The sequence below is a fragment of the Diadema antillarum genome, unplaced genomic scaffold, assembly GCF_040938485.1.
Source record: "Diadema antillarum isolate AM-2024a unplaced genomic scaffold, OU_Dant_1.0 seq00000415_RagTag, whole genome shotgun sequence".
In the NCBI taxonomy this organism is placed as follows: domain Eukaryota; kingdom Metazoa; phylum Echinodermata; class Echinoidea; order Diadematoida; family Diadematidae; genus Diadema; species Diadema antillarum.
This window is the reverse complement of record NW_027271401.1, coordinates 67,202-89,872: the sequence shown is the minus strand read 5'-3', so window position 1 is coordinate 89,872 and position 22,671 is coordinate 67,202. Positions and strand designations below refer to the sequence as shown.

Genomic DNA, 22,671 nt, shown 5'->3' with positions numbered 1-22,671 from the left:
TTATAATTCCCATTCTATCATTGATGATAACTGTAAAACCAGATTATTTTTGTGTTCATTTTAATTTCGCAAATTTTGCGAGAGCCATGTTTCATTAAATTAAAATGCATGCCAGCGTAAGTTCTTGTCTACATTATATTAATTGAGTGTCAGAGGTAATTTGCGAAAACTTCATGGCACGAAAGAGGCCGTCTGCCACAATTCATGAAAATTTCTTGACTTACAAGTACTTATAGCAATGGCACATATTTTAGCTCCATAATGTCAAATCTGCGTGTACACGTGAGGCAAAGTTTTACCATCGATTGCTAATTGTCTTTGTCTGAATGTTGCAGACGGGTAGTGGAGTTGCTGACCCACAACTGGACACTGTCCAGAGAGCTTCGGGTGCCGGCCATCAGCCGGCTGCAGAAGATCCACAACATTGAAGTGGCCTTCAAGAGCCTCCGAGAGAGGGGAATTGATGTTGAAGGTAAGAAATCTGCAAAAAAAAAAAAGGGGGGGGGGAAATGAGGAGAAAAACAAGGATACAAGTCAGATCATAGTAAACACCATTACATTGCTGGTCCTCTGCATATTTGTAAACTTGCCCACTTGACTTTATATTAAAGATTTTCTGCACCTAAGTTGGCATGCAGTTACACAATGAAAATTCATTATGTTATTTCATTCATTCATTTTCTTATTTTCTCTGATGTACGGGGCTTAGTAGAGGTCAAAGGGGATAAACATTGATGTGATTGGTAGTTACGTTTCAATAAACATCGAATAAACCTGACAATATATGCACCAGAGAGGTGAAAAAAAAAAACATTAATTTTTTGGAGCATGATGTTGTGATGCCCTTTACAGTCATTATAGATCAGATGTGTCATAGTTCATAGTTGAAAGTTCAAGATTGACTTTCAGAAGGGTACTACATGAAAACATGATGAATCACTGTAGATCAATTGTTGAATATCTTTACAGTTGTAGATATATGAAGAGAAATACATAGACTAGCAGATGCAGTGTGATTCCTGTAATTAGGATGTCCTCGGAACAAGCAGTTTTCTTTTGTTTTGTCAAAATTTCATTCCAACTGAAGGGAATAGTGCACCATGGACTATAATGATGATAATTTCAGGGCCTGACTTTTTGCATTTTCATACTGATGATTTTGCTATAACCGTGTTTGTTAAAACATGAATGCCTTGTAGATGGAATGATATCTAGATTAGATTCAGAAATTTCTGATGATATTCTCACCTTTAAATGCACATTATGTTCTACTGCGTGTGTTCATGTCTGGTCAGGAGGTGGTCTGAACGAGAGAGCCATCGTGGATGGACACCGAGAGAAGACGCTAGAACTACTCTGGAGGATCATCTTTCACTACCAGGTGAGGAAAGATAGGAACTTGAGAGAAGCTACTATAAACAGGGGGGTGTTTCATGAAGCTGTTCGTAAAGTTACGAACAGCTTACGAGCGACTGGTGATCAGTTCTGATGTGCTATACTTATCAGAATTTCCATAATTCAGCACAAGAACTGATCACCAGTCACTCGTAAGTCGTTCGTAACTTTACGAACAGCTTTATGAAACACCCCCCAGGGCTAGACTTCAGTGGTGGCCCAGGGCCACTAGAAATTGATGTGGGGCCACCAAATTTCGTAAATGGCCGTATCTTGGTGACCCGATTGTGTAGCCTACATTCAAATTGAATTTTTATATAATTTCCTTCATTTCCTACCACCATATTTCTTTTTCAGCCCCCCCCCCCAAAAAAAAAAAAAAAAAAAAAAAAATTGTTAATTCAAATATTTCAGTGGTCCTAACAAGCCAACAGAGAAAAAAGTTAAGTGTCAAACCCTGATACTGTAAAAGTGGATATTTTCATGTGACTAATTTTTTGCGCTCGGCGGGATAAGAAGAGTTCCGTGTGTTTTAATTCTGCGGAATCAAGACGTCAACTACAGGAACATATGGCATGCAAAATATTCGCGTGCTTTTATTTTCGCGTTAATTTCTCATTGCACGAAATGCGCGAAAATTTCCACTTTTACAGTAGTTGAACTCATAGTAAACTGGCCTGGTGAAAAACTATCTCTGTCATAAATTGCCATAGATTGGAATACATTAGTTAAAATCAACCTACTGAAAATCTTGCATCTGAGTCTTCAGGGGTTAAGTTACTATTCATAAATTTAGATATACTAGTGGATCAACCTATTGAAAATCTTGTATTTAAGTCTTGAGGGTGTAATTACCAGGAATTGAAATACATGAGTGTGAAGTAACCTTATAAAAATCTTGTGATTAAGTCTTAATTGGGAAATTACCATCAATTTGAATGAGTAAACTGGTATACAATTGTATATTGAACCTTATGTGGTTTTGGAGGATTTAACAATAATTAGAATACATCAGTAAACTGGCCAATGAAACTCTAATATCTGTGATCTCAGGGGGGAGTTTACTATTAATTTGAATACATCAGTTTACCAGCCAGTCAGAGCCAAAATTGTTTGAATTCCTCGTTGCAGGTGGGCGTGATGCTGAATGAGAAACAGCTCAAGGAGGAGATTGCCTTCCTCACCAAGAACCGGCGACTGCGGCGCCAGTTCGATGCCCTCAAGACGGGGGCCACCCAGCAGCGCCCCTCAGGTCCCGGGGCCGACGGCCCCCACCTGTACTTCAAGAGCTCCCAACTGATGCTTCTGATGGACTGGTGCAAGGCGGTGTGCTCCTTCTACGGCATGCAGGTAGGGATGGGGAGATATCTTTAGTCGACAGTTGCATTTCCGCTGTCCAAACCAAGCCCTGTCTAGTCAAGTATACATTATAGATTAAACCACTTAAAATATGGACAGAGTAGTTGTAGTAACAGCAGTAGCATTTTGTGCTCGTAGTATAGCAGTAGCAGCAGCACCTGCAGAAGTAGGAGTAGTTCTAGTAATAGTAGAGGTAGAAGTGGTAGCAGTAGTGATATTGATGATAATAGTAGTAGTGGTATTTATAGTAGACTCAGAGTGATACAGATGTATCAGTAGTAATACTGATATTAACAGTCGTGGTAATAGTGGTTCTATTATTAGTATAAGTATAATTATACTTGGTAAAAGTTGTGTTCCCAGGGGTAAATTGGCACCTCGTCTACAACCACCCTGTCCACTGTCCACCTAGTCTAATGCCATCTCGTCTAAACTCACTTCGTCTACTACCAACTCGTCTACCAACCATTTTGTCTATATGCCAATTAGTCTAATTGTCATTTCGTCTACTAGCCATTTTATCTAATGTCCAATTTGTCTAAGTCACATTTCGTCTAACACCCATTATGTCTATTGACCATTTCGTCTATTAATCATAAGGTCTATGAATAAAATAGTCTACAGCTCATTTTGTCTAATAGCCAATTGGTCTACAACTCATTGTCTAATAGTCAATTAGTCTAATAACCAGTCAGTCTACTCCCAACTGGTCTACTGCCAACTGGTCTACTCCCAATTGGTCTAATCCCAACTGGTCTACACCCAATTGGTCTACTCCCAACTCGTCTACTCCCAATTGGTCTACTCCCAACTCGTCTACTCCCAACTAGTCTACACCCAACTGGTCTACACCCAACTTGTCTACTGCCAACTCATCTACTGCCAACTCGTCTACTGCCAACTCGTCTACTGCCAACTAGTCTACTCCCAACTGGTCTACTACTAGTTATAGTTTTTTTTTTTTTTTTGGTATTTAAGTCTACTTCATCCAGTTTCTTTTTTGCCAGTGAAATAGGTTGAACGCTCTTGGTGCCCCATTTGGTTTAAATTTTTATGTTCTAATTATGACATTTTTAAAGGAAAAAAAGATAATGTCACAGTGTGACAAACTTGCTGCATGTTATTTTTGTGGTGGATGTGTAATCTATATCAGAAGCAATCATGCAGCATTTATATGTCCAAACTTCAACACTCCATCCATTCAACTTTGATAGTGATACACAATCATAAGTATGGTAAAAATGAAAAGGAACACATTAGAAGTACATTATCAGTATTCTTCATTCTGTCTGCCACGTACTGATGTATGTAAACGGTTAAATGCAACACAGTACTAGTATACGCGAGCATCCGGTGTCAATCCATCCAACTACACGCCCACATCGCGCGGATCGTTAGTACCTTCACTAGTGTACCAAACGCAATGAAAATCAAATTACACTCGTACTGGATAATTCCTCATTCGGGATCCCGCCAAGATCGCTGCATGCATGCCCACGGAGGTACGGGTGGACTGGGGTGGTCGGTCGAAATGTAATTCTGTTTCGTATGACTGACAATTCGTTTGTGATGGAGTATTGTAACTGAGCTAGTTTATCATTATTTAGTTATTTTACGGCCAAAATGCAGACTGGATAGTCATGTCTCACCATTGATTAGTATGTCTTTATATTCAGCATGTACGGAATAATTAACAACTAGAATAGTCTAATATTGATTTTTGTGCTAATCAAGGGCAGGGTTTAATATGAATAGTTCATGACAGTGAGACGGACTGGACACTATACAAAGTGGTATATTCATTATTAGCATGACCAGATGGAAATGATCAGTTTGGGTAAATTGTTGAGAGTAAAACTATATCAGTAGGGAGTACACCAATTGGGTATAGACGAGTATAGACCAATTGGGAGTAGACAAGTTGGGAGTAGACCAATTGGGAGTAGACCAATTGGGAGTAGACCAATTGGGAGTAGACCAATTGGGAGTAGACGAGTTGGGAGTAGACCAGATGGGTATAGACCATATTGGGTATGGACAAACTATGGGTTGGACGATATGATAACTAGACAAAGTGAATGTAGACTAAATGACTTGTAGACGAGGTAGGAGTAGACTAACTAGTAGTAGACAAAATAGATATTAGACGACATGGCAAATAGACATTGTGAGTGTAGACGATTTGGCTATTAGATCGATTGTTTTGTAGACGAAATGCTCCTTAGACGAGTTGGGTATTAGACAGTACGGGTAGTGGGCAAAGTGACTATTAGACAATATGGGTACTGGACAAAACGAGTTGTAGACCAAATGGGTATTAGACGAATCGGTAATAGACGATATGCCAGTAGACCAATTGGAAAATAGACATAGTGGCTGTAGACGAGGTCACTATAAACCTTCCCAGGTAGGAGAAGTGATACTTAAAGGGGATGGCTAGTAACTGATTAGTGGGAATGCTGGGGGATGATTGTTCCAATCCTTGTGGGATTCATTTAAGAGTACATTATATATCTATTGTTGTGGGAAAATTATATACTTCCGTTAATGATCGCCCCGTCACTGTACAGGCATGCTAACCTGGAAACATTAAACTGCACATTACTTAAATATGAGACCATTCTGAAGCATATAATTTTCACACAACAATAGATATATAATGTACTCTTAAATGAATCCCACAAGGATTGGAACAATCATCCCCCAGCATTCCCACTGATTCCCGCTGATCAGTTACTAGCCATCCCCTTTAAGGTTATAGTAATAGAGGTAGCTTTTGTATTAGCACCACTTGGTATTAGTAGTAATAGTGGTGGCAGCCGTACTGATAATAATGCCAGTGGAAATAAAAATAGCTGATGTAAACAGTATGACAATGATTGATACTATCGTAACTTTTGACGTGTCTCCCACCACAGATCGAGAACTTCACCGTGTCGTTCTGCGATGGGCGTGCCCTGTGCCTCCTAGTCCACCACTACCACCCTGCCCTCCTGCCCTACGAGTGCATCTCCCAGGACACCACCCTCATGCACTTTCAGAGGGAGGAGGCACTGGACCTCAACAGCTCCCTGGATGATTTCAACGGTACCTGGTCCCAGACCTTTTCACCCAGTAAGTCTTGCTGCTTCCCCTGCCCGATTTTCATATTTCTTTACGATGTATTATTTCCTGCAATACCACAATTGCATTTCATATGCAGATTTTGAATTCATAGAGTCCACTTGAGCAAACTCCTAAAATGTTTCTGTGAATCTAGAAGTAAGATGCATCCTGACAGTGTTATGAATTGTCTACCATACATTGTAGAAATATGGTGAAAAACATAATATGGAACCAGAACAATCATTTTCTCTTTTACATGCAATTAAAATGTGATATCAAATGTGGTCAGATGCAGGCATTTTTGTATTAACAGTGTAGACCAATACACTTCTTATTGTTGTCATATATCATACGATTATGAATTGAATCACCTTTACATTGCATCAAGAAACAGATTTCTCAAATTTGAAACTGGTTTCTAACACCAGCTTGATATCCGTAAGCTGATAAACATTAGCCAACTCAAAAGCATGTTGTATTGTTGACATTTTATGGAAAAATAAAAGATCTACAGTATGCGCATTCAATATTCAAAGCTTAACATCATAAATGGTGTGATTTTGTAGCTCTTTTGAAATCTGTTACATTTCGTGCTACAACTACCAAGTGACTGATAATTATTGACCCTCACCACCTTTCCTGCACCCTTTCTCACCCCTGCCACATCCTCTCTTCCACCCTACCCCCACCCCTCCCTTACCCCCCCCCCCCCCCCTTTCTTCCCACACATTCAGCCACTGGCAAGCAGACTGACCACGACAAGCTGCTGGCCCATGAGCGGCAGAACTTCAAGCTCCTCTACGACAAGGTGGCCGAGCTCGGCGGGGTGCCCATGATGGTGCGCTCGGCCGACATGTCTAACACCATCCCGGACGAGAAGGTGGTCATCACCTACGTCTCGTATCTCTGCGCCCGCCTCCTGGACCTCAGGCAGGAGACGAGGGCGGTGCGCACCATCCAGCTGGCTTGGCGCGCCCATTGGCTGCGAAAGGAGCAAGCAGCCAAGATTGTGAGTTTGCAGTCACTCTCTTCTATTTTTGTTTCATTGTTGTTTTCATATTTTGGAAGGAGGAGGAGTTTCTGTTGTAAAGCAATAGCTTTTCAATGATATCTGTGAAACTAATGTAGTGGTGATAAGATGTGGTGCTAACTGATGGGATGTATTTAGGACTGATGATTCCTGTTTTAGAATTTTTTTCTTCTTTTTTTTTTTTGTACATCTAGCACAACGGCATATTTGCCCCTTGAAATCTCTCATATTCTGTATTGTATTTACCTTGAATGGAGTTAGATAGAAAAGCAGTTGAAAAAAAAAAAATGTTGGCAAGCAGTCCTTTAATTTCATGGCATGTTCCACAACAAAAAACAGACTTGCTTGAAGTTCAGAGTACAGTATTTACAGTACGTACAATATGAAGTACAGGACAACTTCAACAATGTCTCTAACCATGAAAAAAATGTGGCTACAAATATATTGCCCATTTGTGCTGGTACATGAAAGTGACTTGGAACATTACTTTTGTGTTGTTTATGTTAGAGTTTGTTTTGCCGTTCAATATTTCTAGGAAACTGTGAGTGTTTTATGTGTGGCTGATTCACCACATCATATTAGCTATTTGAATTGATCTTTGAAGCAAAATTTGACTATCCAAAGCAAATGTTACTGGTCCGTTCCTCAACAAATACAAGTTTTATAATACAACCTTTGAAATCTCTCTGCCTCAACCATGGAGGTGTTTTTACACAATAAACTACTGTGTACCCTTTCCCCTCTACTTTTCACTCTTTCATTTTGTCTTATCATAATAGTTGCGGGAGTCTGCAGCCACCAAGATACAGACAGCCGTCAGAGCCTATCTCCTGCGGCGCAGACACCAGCGCGTGGCCAGTTCCGTCCTGGCCCTCCAGACGGCGTCCCGGGGATTCCTGGCCCGACGAAAGGCCCAGAAGCTGAGAGAGGAGAGAGAGGCAGAGAAGCAGCACAGGGCAGCCAGTTACATCCAGGTATTTCATTTCACCTTCACTTCATGAATCATTCCATTTTCCTTTTACACTGCAGCAACTACCACTTTGCAGCAGTCTGTAGTAGACTTCCTGAAGTTCCTGGACACATACTGTAAAACTAGAAACTTTCAGGGCAGGAAGCATTTGCAAATTGCCATATTCATTTCTTGCATTGTGTAGACAAAAACTTTTAATGTGCATTTGACTTTCACGAATCTTGGCTCCTCACAAAGCTTGTTTGATGCACGCAAAAATTTCTGGGTTTACAGTAGTTTATTCTTCGGGTCAAGAAAGGAAAATGCCCCGAAAGCTTGTTGTTTCATTTCAAGTTCAATTTCCTCTTTTCCGTCACTTTTCTCCATGTGTAGATACTTCTTTTTAGTCTCTCGATCTCTTTCTCTCGAATGTAATACTAGCAAAACTCCATACCATAACCAGCTTTTTCATTACAGGGCATATTGTCACGATTTATCGTAATGACACATTTCTGCTCTTGATTCCTTTTTGTTGTTGATCAGTAATGACACAATATTTGATTGGTGAAATGTTAGGGCCATATTCAAAGAAACTTGTGTATTGACTAAACAAGGTTTACGAAGTTGTCATCACAGCTTTGTGATCTTTAAAAACACTTCATTTTTTGCATGAGCTTTTCCTGGCGGATGCTTTAACCGAACACACAAATATCTGTTATATTTATTAAATGACTTCATATCTCAAATTAGCTGATGCTGGCTTACATTTCTGGACTCTCATCGTTACATTAGTGAACAGCTACTTGTATATATGCTGTATCATTAGCTCATGTGATGAATTGTGATGAATATCTAAAAACAGCAATATGTGCAGAAAGCTCTAAACTCAGACTCGATCTTCATTTCACCACTTCTGCAAGGCTGTGGCAAGAGGATTCCTCGTCAGACGTCTGGTTGCCAAGCAACGGGATGCGGCAACACTAATCCAGGCCGCTGTGAGGGGCCATCAGAGCAGGATGCGGATGCTGCGTGAGAGGCAGGCCATTGGGTTGATACAGGAATGGTACCGGTCACTGATCAAGACCAGACAAGCAAGGAGCAAGTTCCTTGCTCTCAGGCACGCAACGATCAGAGTTCAAGCAATGTGGAGGGGCGTACTGGTAAGGCAAATTTGCGTTAATCCTCTGACCATGCAAGGTGTTTGGTCCTTTATAATACTACTCTCAACATGGACTTCTGCTTTCCTTTGTATGATAAGTTTCAAGTACAATTTAGTACCTCATTCAGCTGGTAGTAAACTGAACTACTGTATCTGATGAAATTAGCATTTTTTTTTTCAACTTTTCACTGTGTTCAATGCTGATTTTATTAATTTGCAAATATTCACAATTATGTGAAACTGTTCAGTCAAGGTAAGATAGTATTGCTTGACAGCCAATCATACATTTGATATGTTAATGTATAAGAAAGAAATAGCACATGACAGAGCTTATGCTGTTTGCTGCGGGAGTTACAATATTGGTTTTTGCTTACACTGTACTTGAGACTCGAGAACTTCCCCCACATAAGAATATATATTTATTCTACACACCACAGTACTACTGTTGAAACTATGAATATCATATGGTGTAAAATCAAGCAGAAATATATTGCATTATGAGAACGCTATTCACATGTTCATACACTCATCAAGGAATTCTGCCCTTTTCTCCCAATGCCATCTAGGCTCGCAAACTCTACAAGAAGATGGTCGCCGCACTGAAGATTCAGGCGGTCTGGAGAGGCTACCTTCAGAGACGGCAGTACTTGAAGCAGCGGTCAGTGGCAGTCCTTCTCCAGTCCCACTTCAGGGGACGTCAGGCCCTGACTGCATACCAAAAGCTGAGGAGCATGGTCACAAAGATGCAGCTCCTGTACAGGGCAAAGCTCCAAGGTCGGGTCCAGCATAGGGAATATCTTGCCCTACGTTCTGCAGCCCTCATCCTGCAGAAGCACGTCCGAGGACAACTGGCCAGGAAACATGTGACAAGGGTCAAGAGCGCAATACTTCTGCAGGCTGCGTATAGAGGTTATGTGGAAAGAAAACAGTACTGCGCAATCAGGCGCAGTGTGGTCCGCATCCAAGCTCAGTTTAAGGGATACCAGGCACGGAAGAGCTACAGGGAAATGCAGCAGGCAGCAAGAGTGTTGCAGGTCCGTTATCGTGCCGTGGCGCGCGGTCGACGTGTGCAACGAGAGTTCAACCTCATGCGCGGAGCTGCCATCACTCTTCAAGCGGCCGTCCGCAGCCACCAAGCTCAGGCAAGATACAGCCAGTTGAGATGCAATGTGATCAAAGCCCAAGCTGTCGTGCGGCGCCACCAGGCCCGACAGGCCTACAGGAAGTTGCGAGAAGTAACAATCATACTGCAAACACAATATCGCGCCCGTCTTCTCGGAAGGAAGGCTTGCAGGGAGTACAACTTGGCACGAGGAGCAGCGATCACCATTCAAGCAGCCTATCGAGGTAAAGTTGCCAGGAGCAAATTCCTCGTGATGAAGCAGGCTTCAATTGTTCTCCAGACCTGGTTCCGATCCTGTGTTGCCAGGCGGCGCTACCTTCGCCTCCGCTCTGCCGCTGTCATTCTTCAGACCCGCTACCGGGCACTCTGCATGGGTCGCCAAGCTGTACAAGACTTCTACTACACTAGAGGAGCTGTCATCACACTTCAAGCCGCCTTCAGGGGTTACATGCAGAGGAAGGCTTATCTTCAAGATAGATCTAACATCATTCACATCCAAGCCATGGCCAGAGGAGCTCTTGTGCGCAACCAATATCTGAAGACACAGAGAGCCACTGTTGTTCTTCAACGACGATTTCGTGCACTGGTTGTAGCTCGGTCGGTCAGGTCAAGTTTTCAAGCCACCAGGGAAGCTGTTGTGGTTCTCCAGGCTGCCTATCGGGGCAGCGTCCAGAGGCGTGTATACCAAAACCAGAGATCAGCAGCCATTCGTATCCAAGCTGCCTTGCGTCGGAGCATAAATCAGAAGAAGTATGTCCAACTTAAAACTGCTGCTCGTGTCTTGCAAACACGCATCCGTGCACGCCAGCTTGGCAAAAGGGTCTTTAATGAGTTTGCATCAATGCGGCAATCAGCCATTGTTCTTCAGTCGGGGTTCCGGGGATACATGCTCCGAAAGAAGTTTCTCCGACTGAGGTCTGCTGCTGTGGTCATCCAAGCTGCATACAGGGGCAAAATGCAGCACAATCACTACGTCAAAGTATTGGCTGCCGTTGGTGTCATTCAGACTCGCTTCAGGGCTTGGAAGTTGATGCAGGACTGTCGAGAAGATTACTTTATCATCCTAGGAGCGGTGATTACAATCCAAGCTGCGTACAGAGGCTACACTGCACGTCGCATTATCAAGCAGCAGCATGTTGCTGCCACTGTCATCCAGGCTAACTACAGATGTCATCTAGCCAGGTCAAAGTATCTCACCCTGTGTAAGGCAACCCATGTCCTTCAAACCAGAATTAGAGCTCACCTGCTTGCACTGAAGATCAGAGCAAACTATCTCAGGATGCGGGAGGCTGCCATCAAGATCCAAGCTCTCACCAGAGGAAAGTCGGTACGAAAGAGGCTTGCCCAACGTCACAGGGCAGCTGGAACAATCCAGGCAGCAGTCAGGGCACATCTGGTGCAGAAGCATTACCTTTCTCTGCGCTCCGCCGCTTGTGTCTTCCAGAGGAGATTCAGAGCTGTCTTGCTGAGAAACAGGATCTGTATGGAATACAACATCATGAGAGGAGCAGCCATCACCCTCCAGGCAAGTTTCAGGGGACATCTCCAGAGGAAGAGACTCGCTCAGCAACACCTCTCTGCCACAAGGATCCAATCAGCTTTCAGATGCTTCACTGCAAGGAGGCACTACCTTGCGCTCTGCAAGGCAGCACAGGTGCTCCAGACGAGGTTCAGAGCTCGCACCCTGAGGAAAGCTGTTCAGCTCCAGTACCATGTCACGCGTGGTGCAGCCATCACCCTCCAGGCAAGTTTCAGGGGACATCTCCAGAGGAAGAGACTCGCTCAGCAACACCTCTCTGCCACAAGGATCCAATCAGCTTTCAGATGCTTCACTGCCAGGAGGCGCTACCTTGCGCTCTGCAAGGCAGCGCAGGTGCTCCAGACCAGGTTCAGAGCTAGCACCCTGGGGAAAGCCGTTCAGCTCCAGTACCATGTCACGCGTGGTGCAGCCATCACCCTCCAGACAAGTTTCAGGGGACATCTCCAGAGGAAGAGACTCGCTCAGCAACACCTCTCTGCCACAAGGATCCAATCAGCTTTCAGATGCTTCATTACCAGGAGGCGCTACCTTGCGCTCTGCAAGGCGGCACAAGTGCTCCAGACCAGGTTCAGAGCTCGCACCCTGGGGAAAGCTGTGCAGCTCCAGTACCATGTCACACGTGGTGCAGCCATCACCCTCCAGGCAAGTTTCAGGGGACATCTCCAGAGGAAGAGACTCGCTCAGCAACATCTCTCTGCCACAAGGATCCAATCAGCTTTCAGATGCTTCACTGCCAGGAGGCGCTACCTTGCGCTCTGCAAGGCGGCACAGGTGCTCCAGACCAGGTTCAGAGCTCGCACCCTGGGGCAAGCTGTGCAGCTCCAGTACCATGTCACACGTGGTGCAGCCATCACCCTCCAGGCAAGTTTCAGGGGACATCTCCAGAGGAAGAGACTTGCTGAGCAACACTTGTCTGCAACCAGGATCCAAGCAGCTTTCAGATGCTTCATTGCAAGGAGGCGCTACCTTGCCCTCTGCAAGGCTGCACAGGTGCTCCAGACCAGGTTCAGGGCTCGCAACCTGGCGAAAGTAGTGCAGCTCCAGTACCACGTCACGCGTGGTGCAGCCATCACCCTGCAGGCAGCCTTAAGGGGACTGGTAGTCCGCAGAGAAATCAAGAGAAGACAAGAAGCTGCCACAAAGATCCAGGCAGCATTCAAAGGATGCAGGGAAAGGAGAAGATACCAGAAGACATGCAATGCCATACTTGTTGTTCAAAGGCATGTGCGAGCATTCAGACTTGGTAAGGAGATGCAAGCAGAATATCAATCGCTCCGGCATTCTGCAATCAGGATTCAGGCTCACTATCGCTGCCACAGGGAGAGGAAAAGGTTTGGCGCAAAGAAAGCAGCAGCAATAAAGATCCAGGCAGCTGTGCGTGGATACCAGAGCCTCATGTCTACCAGAAGAATGAAAGAAGAAAGAGTCAATGCTGCCCTCGCTTTCCAGAGGCGATGGAGAGCAAAGGTCCTCAGGGATCGTGAAGTGGTCTCTTACCACCTGCACCGGGGGGCAGTCATCACAGTCCAGGCCGCCGCCCGTGGATACATTGCCAGGCAGCATTTGAAGAAACAGCACAGAGCTGCTACTGTCATCCAGTCAGTGTACAGAACACACAAGGCATCCCAAGCCTTCAGAAGAACACTCTCTGCAGTGAAGACGATCCAGGATCACATCAGGGCTCACCTGCTTGCTAAGCAAGTCCAGCGAGAGTACCTTCAGCTCAAGTGTGCTGCAGTGTCGGTCCAGGCAGTGTTCCGGGGGCTCATTGTTCGAAGGCAGTTGGAGTGTCAGCACGTGTCTGCCACCAAGATTCAGGCGTTTGTCCGTCAGCTTATTGCAAGGCGTCGGTATACCGCGATGAGGTGTGCAGCTCTTATCCTCCAGAGGCGCTACAGGGCCAAGAAGTGCGGACAGGAGCAGTGGCTGAGATACCAGCTGACCAGGGGGGCCTGTATCACTCTCCAGGCAGCGGTCCGTGGCTACCTGGTCAGGGCACACATGAAGAAGTGGCACGGAGCAGCCACCACAATCCAGAGAGTGTACAGGGGTTGGAGGCAGGTTCAAGAGTACCAGCGCACGAGGTCTACACTTGTCCAGCTTCAGAGGCAGATCCGAGCCTATGTCGTGGGCAAGAAGACGAGGACAGACTATGTGGCGATGAAAGCAGCAGCTGTGGTTCTCCAGAGTGCCTTCAGGGGTTTATCTGCTAGGCGCTTTGTTGCCAAACATAGGGCGGCCCGTAAAATACAGGCAGTGTACCGCATGCACACCACAAGAAAGAATTACCTAGTGCAGCGCGGTGCTGCTGTCACAATCCAGGCGACCTTTAGAATGTACGCGGTCAAGATGACATATCACAGAACATTGTTAGCACTGAGTACCATTCAGAAGCATGCCAAGGGGTACCTTGCAACCAAGAGAACCAGAAGTGATTACCTGCAGATGCGCCACTCTGCAATTTTGATCCAGTCACATGTCAGGCGTCATGCAGCACAGGGGTCATACATGAGACTGCGCCGAGCAGCCATCTGTTTGCAGGCGCACTTCCGGCGTATGCTGTCAGAGCGGATGTACCGCAGGAAACGCACAGCCGCCATCGTTCTCCAAAGGCGGTATCGGGCAGTCACCGCAGGACGCCGCACCAGAGAGCAGTACTATTTGACACGTGGTGCCACCATCACCATACAGGCAGCGTTCAGAGGGTACCTGCAGTGCTGTAGGTACAGGCAGCTGCGGTGCCATACCATCAAGCTGCAGGCCCTTGTCAGGGGAGCCATGGCAAGGAGGCATTATTCCCAAATGCTAACGGAGACAAGGGCTGCTTTGACAATCCAGCGCTGCATCAGAGCTCACCAGAACAGGAAGATCGAAGAGGTGAGAAATCATAGCTTTTATGAATAAATGCAATAAAGTGATTCTTGCTCAACTAAATATTTTTAAGGAGTGACAAAATATACAAATCATCTTTAGAGAGTAATGACACTGGGAATTGTGACACGCTGTACATTATCTGACAACTGACTACGCATGTAGTTAGATTTGTCAGTCCGTCACTATTTCCCTGTGATTGATCAATTCATGCATTAGCACGATAAGACCTGCACTTCACTTTAGAATGAAGAGAAAAGAAAAGAGTTTAATGAGCAAAGCTGATTAAGTGGAAATATCAGGGTTTCATCCTGCATAAGTACATTGCACAAAATTAATTTTGAATGGAGACACAGTAAAAACTTTTGTGAATATTTGATCATGTCATGTCCAAAACTTTCAGGTTCATGTTTTGATTCTTGGGATAGAATTTTCACCTGCATGAGAAGAAGCCACAAATACTTGAAATCATCCATGCTTATATATTTATGTACAATCGATTTTTGCTGGACAGACTTTTTCCCAAGACATAAAAACCATGTCAGGAGCTTAATCTTCGAATGATTTACATTCTAAGATTTGCTTGTTAATAATGATACTTTTCGTGAGCAATGAAATGACCAGTGAAATCATATTAAGACATTTTGTTCATACGGAACAGGTAGTGAAGAATTATGAAATATATGAAATTATGAAATACAGTAAACCTCGCATGAGTCGAAGCTCTCGGGACTGACAAAAATGCGTCGACTTAAGTGAAATTCGACTCTCGCGAGAGTCGATTTTTTTTCGACTCACAGTTATGTACATGTAGTATAGGACATTTGCATGCATGTGTGTGTGTGTGTGTGCGTGCTTGTGTGTGTGTTTGCATTCAAATTTGTCTGTTCTTGAAGATAATGTTCTTATTTTGTTCTAAATTGAACATGGAATTTGTATCAATACTAGTACCTAGTAGTTAAACGTAGTTCGCTGAGAATGTCTGCGCTAATGTGGCAATGTGCATGTGCTATGTCTATGGTGCAACATAGGTAGCCATCTCTGTCAACCTACCCTGAGACAAACACTCTCCCAGGCCCATCCTACCTCCATTGAACAAAACAGCCAGCCGGGCACGCACAAACAAGCTCCACCCACTTGGCCTGTCACTAAAATATTAAAGCAGCGATTGGTTGACCGAGGAGTTCTGGCTTGACATGGATAAAGTATGGATGTGCTGTGTGTATGGATAAAGTACATGGATCGATGTGCTGTGTGTATACATACATGTGTATGTATTCGACATGCGTGCAGAGCGGTACGGTGAGTGTGCATGCTTACCTGCAGCAGGCCAGGGACGGGGTTCTGCGACATGCCGATTATTTTGTTCTCCTCTAAATGTAATGAGAATGCCAGACAAATCTTCTTCGGCTCAAGTGATGTGAACTACGTGTATTTTGTACAAAAGGGACTGACTGTTTTACTTCGACACAGCCGAAATTCGACTCTCGTACTTCGGCTTATCCAAATATTTCTTAGAGAAAATACATAGGGAAAAATCGGGACTTTTTATTTTGCTTCGAGTTAAGTGATTTTCGACTCACTCGACGTCGACTTATCCGAGGTTTACTGTATATTGACAGCATCAAACCATAATGTGGTAACTCTACACTAATGATACTTCTCTATTTCTTTCGCAGGCCAAGAGACAAGCCAGGCTGGCGGAGCTGCAGCAGTTTGCTGTTTGTGCTAGAGCACACCTCTCTGCTATCCGCCTACAGAGGGCCTACCGCAACCTGCTCCTCCGTCGTGCTTTCCAGCAGAAGATGGCCGCCATTGTCACCATCCAGGTACCCTCCGTCCCAAGTAGTCATATGTCATCGTGTGCTTCTGTTTGTCGGTATCAGTGTCTTCTGTATTTGTGACATTTTCACCCTTCATCCCTAAACCCTGACGGTGCTTTGTTCGCCGACTGAAATGTCTACTGGAGTGTGCTGTTTCGTTTTTTTGCCAGTTGTCACAGATATACGGCTTCTAATATGTGTTGCCATGACCTTCCTATTTGGTCAAGTTTCGAGCTATTGAAATCTGAGTGCTGATGAAGAGCACAGCAAGGGGCAGCTACGAGCTTCCCTGGCCACATTAAAGAACGTAATAAGTAAACACTTGAGCACAGACACCTTGCCTGCCATAATTCTATCCCCACCCCTTTATCAAGTCATGCAAGTTTGACCATGAATATGCCATGTCCATATTTGCTAGCACAAAGTGGAGCATTACACAGTGAGCATGCAGTCATTTTATCTACATATTGCAACTATTGATTTTGATATATTCTATCATACACATGACCGAGTCCAATACTCATCAACTACCCCCCCCCCCCACCAAGTTTGACATGTTTACCTGTATAATACCAGGATTGGTTTTATCCTTGGTCTTAAAAAGAATCTGCAACTGGAAGATTAGCACCTTGGCATTGACTAAAAACTCTTATGGGCACATTAAGGGTTAATGTGTTGTCATTTCCTTTTTTCACGTGACACAGAATTGGATGAGAGCATGGCTGCAGCGCCTGGCTTACCTCAAACTCCGGACGTCCACCCTCGTCCTCCAAAGGGCAGCGCGTCGTTACCTCGCCCGGAAGAACGCAGCAGCCACTTGCTTGCAGTCTGTCGCTAGGGTGTGGCTTGCTAGGCAACACGTCAAGAAGATGCAGTCAGCGGCCTTCATGATGCAGGTCAGTGTGAAAGTTTTGGTTTTGATGGTGATGAAGCCCATGATGATGGTGATGATGTTAGTAATAATAATGATAATGATTATGATCATTCATAGTTCATCGCTGGGGTGACAAGACCTTGTATCTGAAATTTTGGTGAAAATGGCATTTTTGGATTAATGGTCAGATAATCAGTTAAGTGATGTCCTGTCCAAATCCTAGCTGTCTTACCCCCAATATGAAGCCACCATAGCATGTTAAAGGAATGTCTGTCCCATTTGATACTGTGCTTTGGCGGCCATGTTTTTTGCTCTCCTGAACATTTGACATTTTGTAGATACGAGGTCTTGTCACCCCATCGATGAGTTGTATGATCATGGAGCTTGTGGTGGTATAATCATTTTATCAACAGGGGCACCAATGCAAATTTATCCTAATCTCCATGCAAAGTTAATCCTCGTTTCCTCCTCCTCTGAAGGAAATTTGAAAAAGCATACAGTCTGTAGATTGGTGCCGAATAGAAGTATATTAGGGGTAATAGAAATGAGATGTTACAAAAGTTTGACAATTCAGAGCACACTACAGGGCATTTTCACCAGAGAAGAAAATGTAAAAGGAATTGGCGAATGTGTATAAAGCAGAGCTGCGCACTAAGCCTTTTTTTTACTGGTCTATTCCTGAAAAACTTGCTGGTCCGACAGTGAATTTTTACTGGTCTCAGACTGTGAGACAAGTGCCAGTGTGCTGCATTGGGCAAAAGACATAAATTTTTCTTTGACAGCTATTCAGAATGATGGTGACGAGTAAGCCACGTTGTCATGATTTGACATCTTGTTTCTCTCTGTCCGTCGCAGGCGCTGTGGAGGGGCCACCGGGTGCGCTGCAGCATCAAGAGCAAGAAGGTGGCCCAGGCGAGGGCGCGGTGTCGCCAGGCCAACCGCAACGCCACGGAGGAGAAGAAGCTGTGCAACCGGGCTGCCTCGGCCCTGGACTATCTCCTCCACTACAAGCAGATGTCCCGCATCCTGGAGACGCTCATGAATCTCGGTACACGACTGCATCATATTTTTCAAAATTCCAATTCGCCATTCTGCCATAATCAACTGGCACCCTTTTTTTTTTCAAATTAGGATGTCGATAAGCGGATTTTGTTATATTACACTTTTCCCATAGACACCTGTCTGAATACTGTATATGCCAAATATTTCGTTGGGTGTTTATTTTCATGAATTTTGCGAGTCGGGTGCTATTCACGAAATTAAAGACGCACAAAAATATTGACTCTGATCCTGATGTGAATGTGACGTACGCATGTACATTTCTCCGTTCAGTACAGGACTCCACGATCGCGAATTTAACTACTCGCGAAATCGTCGGGAATTCCCGATTGGCGAAAATTTAGTCACGAAATATATGGCGTATACAGTAAATGCTGGAGTAGTCTCCAAAGGGTTAACAGAGTTGTCAATTCTTGATGTTTTTGTGGGGGGTTCTTGAAAAGTAAAAATTTTCGTCGTGTCCTGACAATAGAATATAAACACTTCACTGTTTCAGGTATAGTTTTTTGAGCATTTGAGTTGAATGTCATACACAAGAATCCTTCTGGTTGTTCTTGGAAATCCCCTGAAATCCTGATGTGAGACTATTAGTAGCCCTGGTCTAATGTATTACAGAACATTTCTCGGGTAAACAAGGACCAGGCATGGGTTACAGTCATTACTTTATTCTTTTGGACATTAAATTGCTCAGCACAGAATTAAATAATTTTGTTTCTAATTTTTTGCACACTTCGTATTTGGAAGCTGCATTTATCACTTTGTTTCTCAACTCCTGCAGAGGTGGTTTCCCGTCTTTCCGTCGTCTGCTGCGAACGTCTGGTGGAAGGGGGCGCTGTTCCCGTCTTCTACTGCCTGGTCCGCGGCTGCAATCGCAGCGTGGCGTGCATGGACGTCATCCGCTACGTCGTCCGTATTCTCTTCAATCTCACCAAGGTACACCAAGAAAAAATGCACATGATACTTTATACTCGGTATATTTTGTGGCATCTTTATTTTGACCAAGGTAGTGAGTCAACTGATACTTGCAATAATATTTAATCTTGAAAATGTTTATGAAAATATTTACTCCTGTATTAAGCAGAAATGTGCTGCATATTGTCTCCAAGTTCTCATTCTGTTGCTGAGGTTTTTGGTCATAACATGCTAAGTATGCAAAATTCTTGAACAAGTACCAGTTTGCTAAATATACCCACAAGATGATACTATATGGTATATTATTTATTGTAGAGTAACTATTTAAGCAAGCTGAAGATATATATTCCAGCTTTTGTAGTTGTCTGCCTGCATCTAAAAGTGTTGGGGGGGGGGGGGGAGGGGAGAAAGAAGGAAGGGACTGCAACAAAAAAAAAAGATGTAGAGGCGAACCCCATTGTAACGAACATGGATACGAGATTTTGCTCATAAAAAGAGGATTTTACCAGTATTGTCAATATATTTTTATGAGTACTGTAAATATTTCCCTAAGTCTCTTAATATGTATGAATATAAAACTCACTGCAACAAATCAACATTTTCTAATGCGTGACTAACTCTCGCTTTGCGCTGTTGTGCCATGAATGCTATGCTGCTACAGACGGACTCTACCCAGCGTGCCGTGCTGTGCGACACCGAGTCGGTGACCACGCTGATGGACCTGCTGCAGATGTGTCGGGAGAAGAACCGCGACATTTTCTGCAAGATCTGCGTCATCCTGGGCAAACTCCTCCAAGACCACACCCAGGCCACGGTGAGTCAACTTAGTCTCTCTATCCAGCAGTTTTTATAGATGGGTCCTCATTGTGAACATAATGATAGTGTGCACAGTGGGTACTAGAAATAATAACCCTGTCGAGTTAAGTCCTTTTAATTAGGCAAGTCTGCCACTGGATTACATGAGCTAGTGATACCAGGAAGCATTTTCTTTTCTTTTTTTTTAGAACAACAAAGAGACCCTATAAACAGTAAGTTTGTCTGCTCAGACCAAAGAAGAATGTTTATTGTTAGTTTAATTTCATATTAGATGTGGTGATGTCGAGCTCTGCTGTATTCACACACCACAAACACGCCTTGGCCACTGTCCTTTGTCCACTTTATGCTTCAAAATATATTGTATTTCTTTCATTCACCACAATCTTGGCAGTGATGATGGACGCAAATTTCTACATTATGGAGACACCTTTGTGCAAGCGGATCGGGATGTCCAAAAGAGTTCAAAGTTAAATAAGCAAATAATCAAACCAAACATTTGTATTTTCTATGTCTAGAAATCAGCACCTCTGCATCAATTTCATTATGAGGAGCTTGTGCCTAGCAGTTCTCAACCATCTGTATTTTTCTTTGCAGATGATTCTTTCCAACCCCAAAACTCTGGAGAAGGTGCAGTCGCTGCACAAGCTGGTCTCCCGTAAGCAGACGCTGAACGAGCGTCGCATCAAGGCCAAGACGCTCAACGCCAGCGCCACCTCCACCTCCTTCCTGGCGGGATCCTTCAGCGGCCGGAGCTCCGCCTCCCTGCTCACCGCCACGCCCCGCAAGCGCCGCAGGATCCTCGACACCGCTGGCGCCGGCACCGGTGGTGGCGAGTGGCACATCGAGGATCCCTTGACCGCCATCTCATTTCTCAAGACCATGGCTGAGAGGGTCTGAATGAACCGTCATCTCGCTCGATCCGAGATTTCCCTCACGACAGGCTGGTACCCCAGGACTCTGTCAGCCACTTGGTCTCATGACCCTGTCAATGGGCCAATCAGAGCTGAACAGTAGAGGGCAGTGCAAAGCGGCTGCAATCCTCTTCAATAAACATGCATTTTGTGTTTGCATGCAATGTACAGTAAGTGAGTAGTTACCGTTTGATCTTTGTACAGCAGAAACAAAAGCAAAATGCTCAAAGTATTTGGGTGTACGGCCAAATGCAATACAATGCTTGTGTTGTGTAAAAGTAAAAGCGCATTCTACAGCAAATGTTAGAGAATCATTGTTGCTTCTAACATTCTTTTGTTCCTTTCTTTCTCTTTCTATTTATCTTTCTTTCAATGTTGAATTTGACAACATGCTAGGTGACATTATGATACATGGAATTTAAGAGAGGATTTGTGCCAGATAATTACTTGTTCCGCATCATCTGATGTTTATGAGTGTCTTCAAGAAACTGCTGATACGCTTCTTCAGTTAGAATAATAGAAGGAAATGAATTTCATATCAATGCCAGCCAGTAAATTTCATGATTCCAGACAGGATTTGCCAGCAGGCTGCGAAATTAAAAAGACACGCAAAAACAATGACTCTGACCCTGATATGAATGCGACACACATATACACATTTCTCCTTTCAGTACTGCACTCCACGATCGCAAATTTAACCACTTGCGAAATTGTCGAGAAGTCCTGATTCGCAAAAAATTAGACTCGCTAAACATATGGCGTATACAGTAATTGGTTTACTCTCATGGTGATTATGTGTTCGTAGATCTCATTTTGATGACATCGTGATTCGCAATACTTTAGTATGCCGGAATGTGTTTCCATCAAAGTTGAATTTCTGCCAGAGATCGTGTTCAACCAATGTGGATGTACATGTACATACAGATGTATAATATGTGTATACCTTTACAGTATAATATACAAGTGCCTTCAAGTTTCTTCATCTTATGCCATACTCTATTTGTGCATTGCCCAGATTCCATGACATTGTGGACCGCAAAGTAGTTGCATGTTACTCTGAAAGAGCATTCCAATTTTCAAAAGGTTTTTCAATAGATTTACATTTTGTAGCTCTCATGTACTCAAAACCAAGTAAATCATGTTATCTACAGTATACATGTACAGTGCATATTTTGACTAGGGTTTAGTTTAGGTTTTTTTCCCCAAGATTAGATTGGGTAATTCTGATTGGAATACTTTGATCACTTTTACTACTTTTCAAATCATCAATCTTGTAAATCAAGTGATATATGCATTTGTTTTTTGTGATGGCCTTTAATGAAAATACAATATGAGTTTGTATTAAAGGGAAAATTCACTCCGATATTTGAAGGTTGTGAAGTTTGTTGTTTCTGCTCTTTGTCTTAAAGGGATGGTATAGTTTTGATCTTGAAATGGGGATTTAGCTTCTAATTTTTACAAGATAATTGCAAAACCACTTGTATGAAATATTAAAAGAGCATTTGATTAAAATTGGTTTTGAAATGGCTGAGATATCCAAAAACAAAGTAAATCAAAACAATCCCAAGAAAAGTACAGTTTGTATGTCCCATCATTTCTCAGGATTGCATTATTTTGACTATCTCATCCATTTCAGAACCTACGTATATATATATATATATATATATATATATATATATATATATATACATCTAATATATATGAAGAGTTTGTTCGCAAAAACCGATAAGTCCATATTTGCCAAA

At 43.6% G+C, this 22,671-nt stretch overlaps 1 protein-coding gene across 1 annotated transcript in view; it reads left to right on the top strand.

Annotated features, from left to right (window-relative positions):
- LOC139732380 (abnormal spindle-like microcephaly-associated protein homolog) overlaps positions 1 to 20,940 on the top strand; it is a 31,756-nt gene extending 10,816 nt beyond the window's left edge. Inside the window, exons 11-24 of the mRNA XM_071643247.1 lie at positions 336 to 472; positions 1,296 to 1,381; positions 2,527 to 2,745; positions 5,673 to 5,868; positions 6,594 to 6,868; positions 7,669 to 7,863; positions 8,759 to 8,998; positions 9,564 to 14,537; positions 16,211 to 16,360; positions 17,059 to 17,250; positions 18,084 to 18,276; positions 19,066 to 19,220; positions 19,861 to 20,013; positions 20,610 to 20,940. Of these exons, the coding sequence (XP_071499348.1) occupies positions 336 to 472; positions 1,296 to 1,381; positions 2,527 to 2,745; positions 5,673 to 5,868; positions 6,594 to 6,868; positions 7,669 to 7,863; positions 8,759 to 8,998; positions 9,564 to 14,537; positions 16,211 to 16,360; positions 17,059 to 17,250; positions 18,084 to 18,276; positions 19,066 to 19,220; positions 19,861 to 20,013; positions 20,610 to 20,912 (7,468 nt within the window). The 3' untranslated portion in view covers positions 20,913 to 20,940. The remainder of the gene's footprint in view (positions 1 to 335; positions 473 to 1,295; positions 1,382 to 2,526; positions 2,746 to 5,672; positions 5,869 to 6,593; positions 6,869 to 7,668; positions 7,864 to 8,758; positions 8,999 to 9,563; positions 14,538 to 16,210; positions 16,361 to 17,058; positions 17,251 to 18,083; positions 18,277 to 19,065; positions 19,221 to 19,860; positions 20,014 to 20,609) is intronic.
- Positions 20,941 to 22,671: the final 1,731 nt, after the last annotated feature.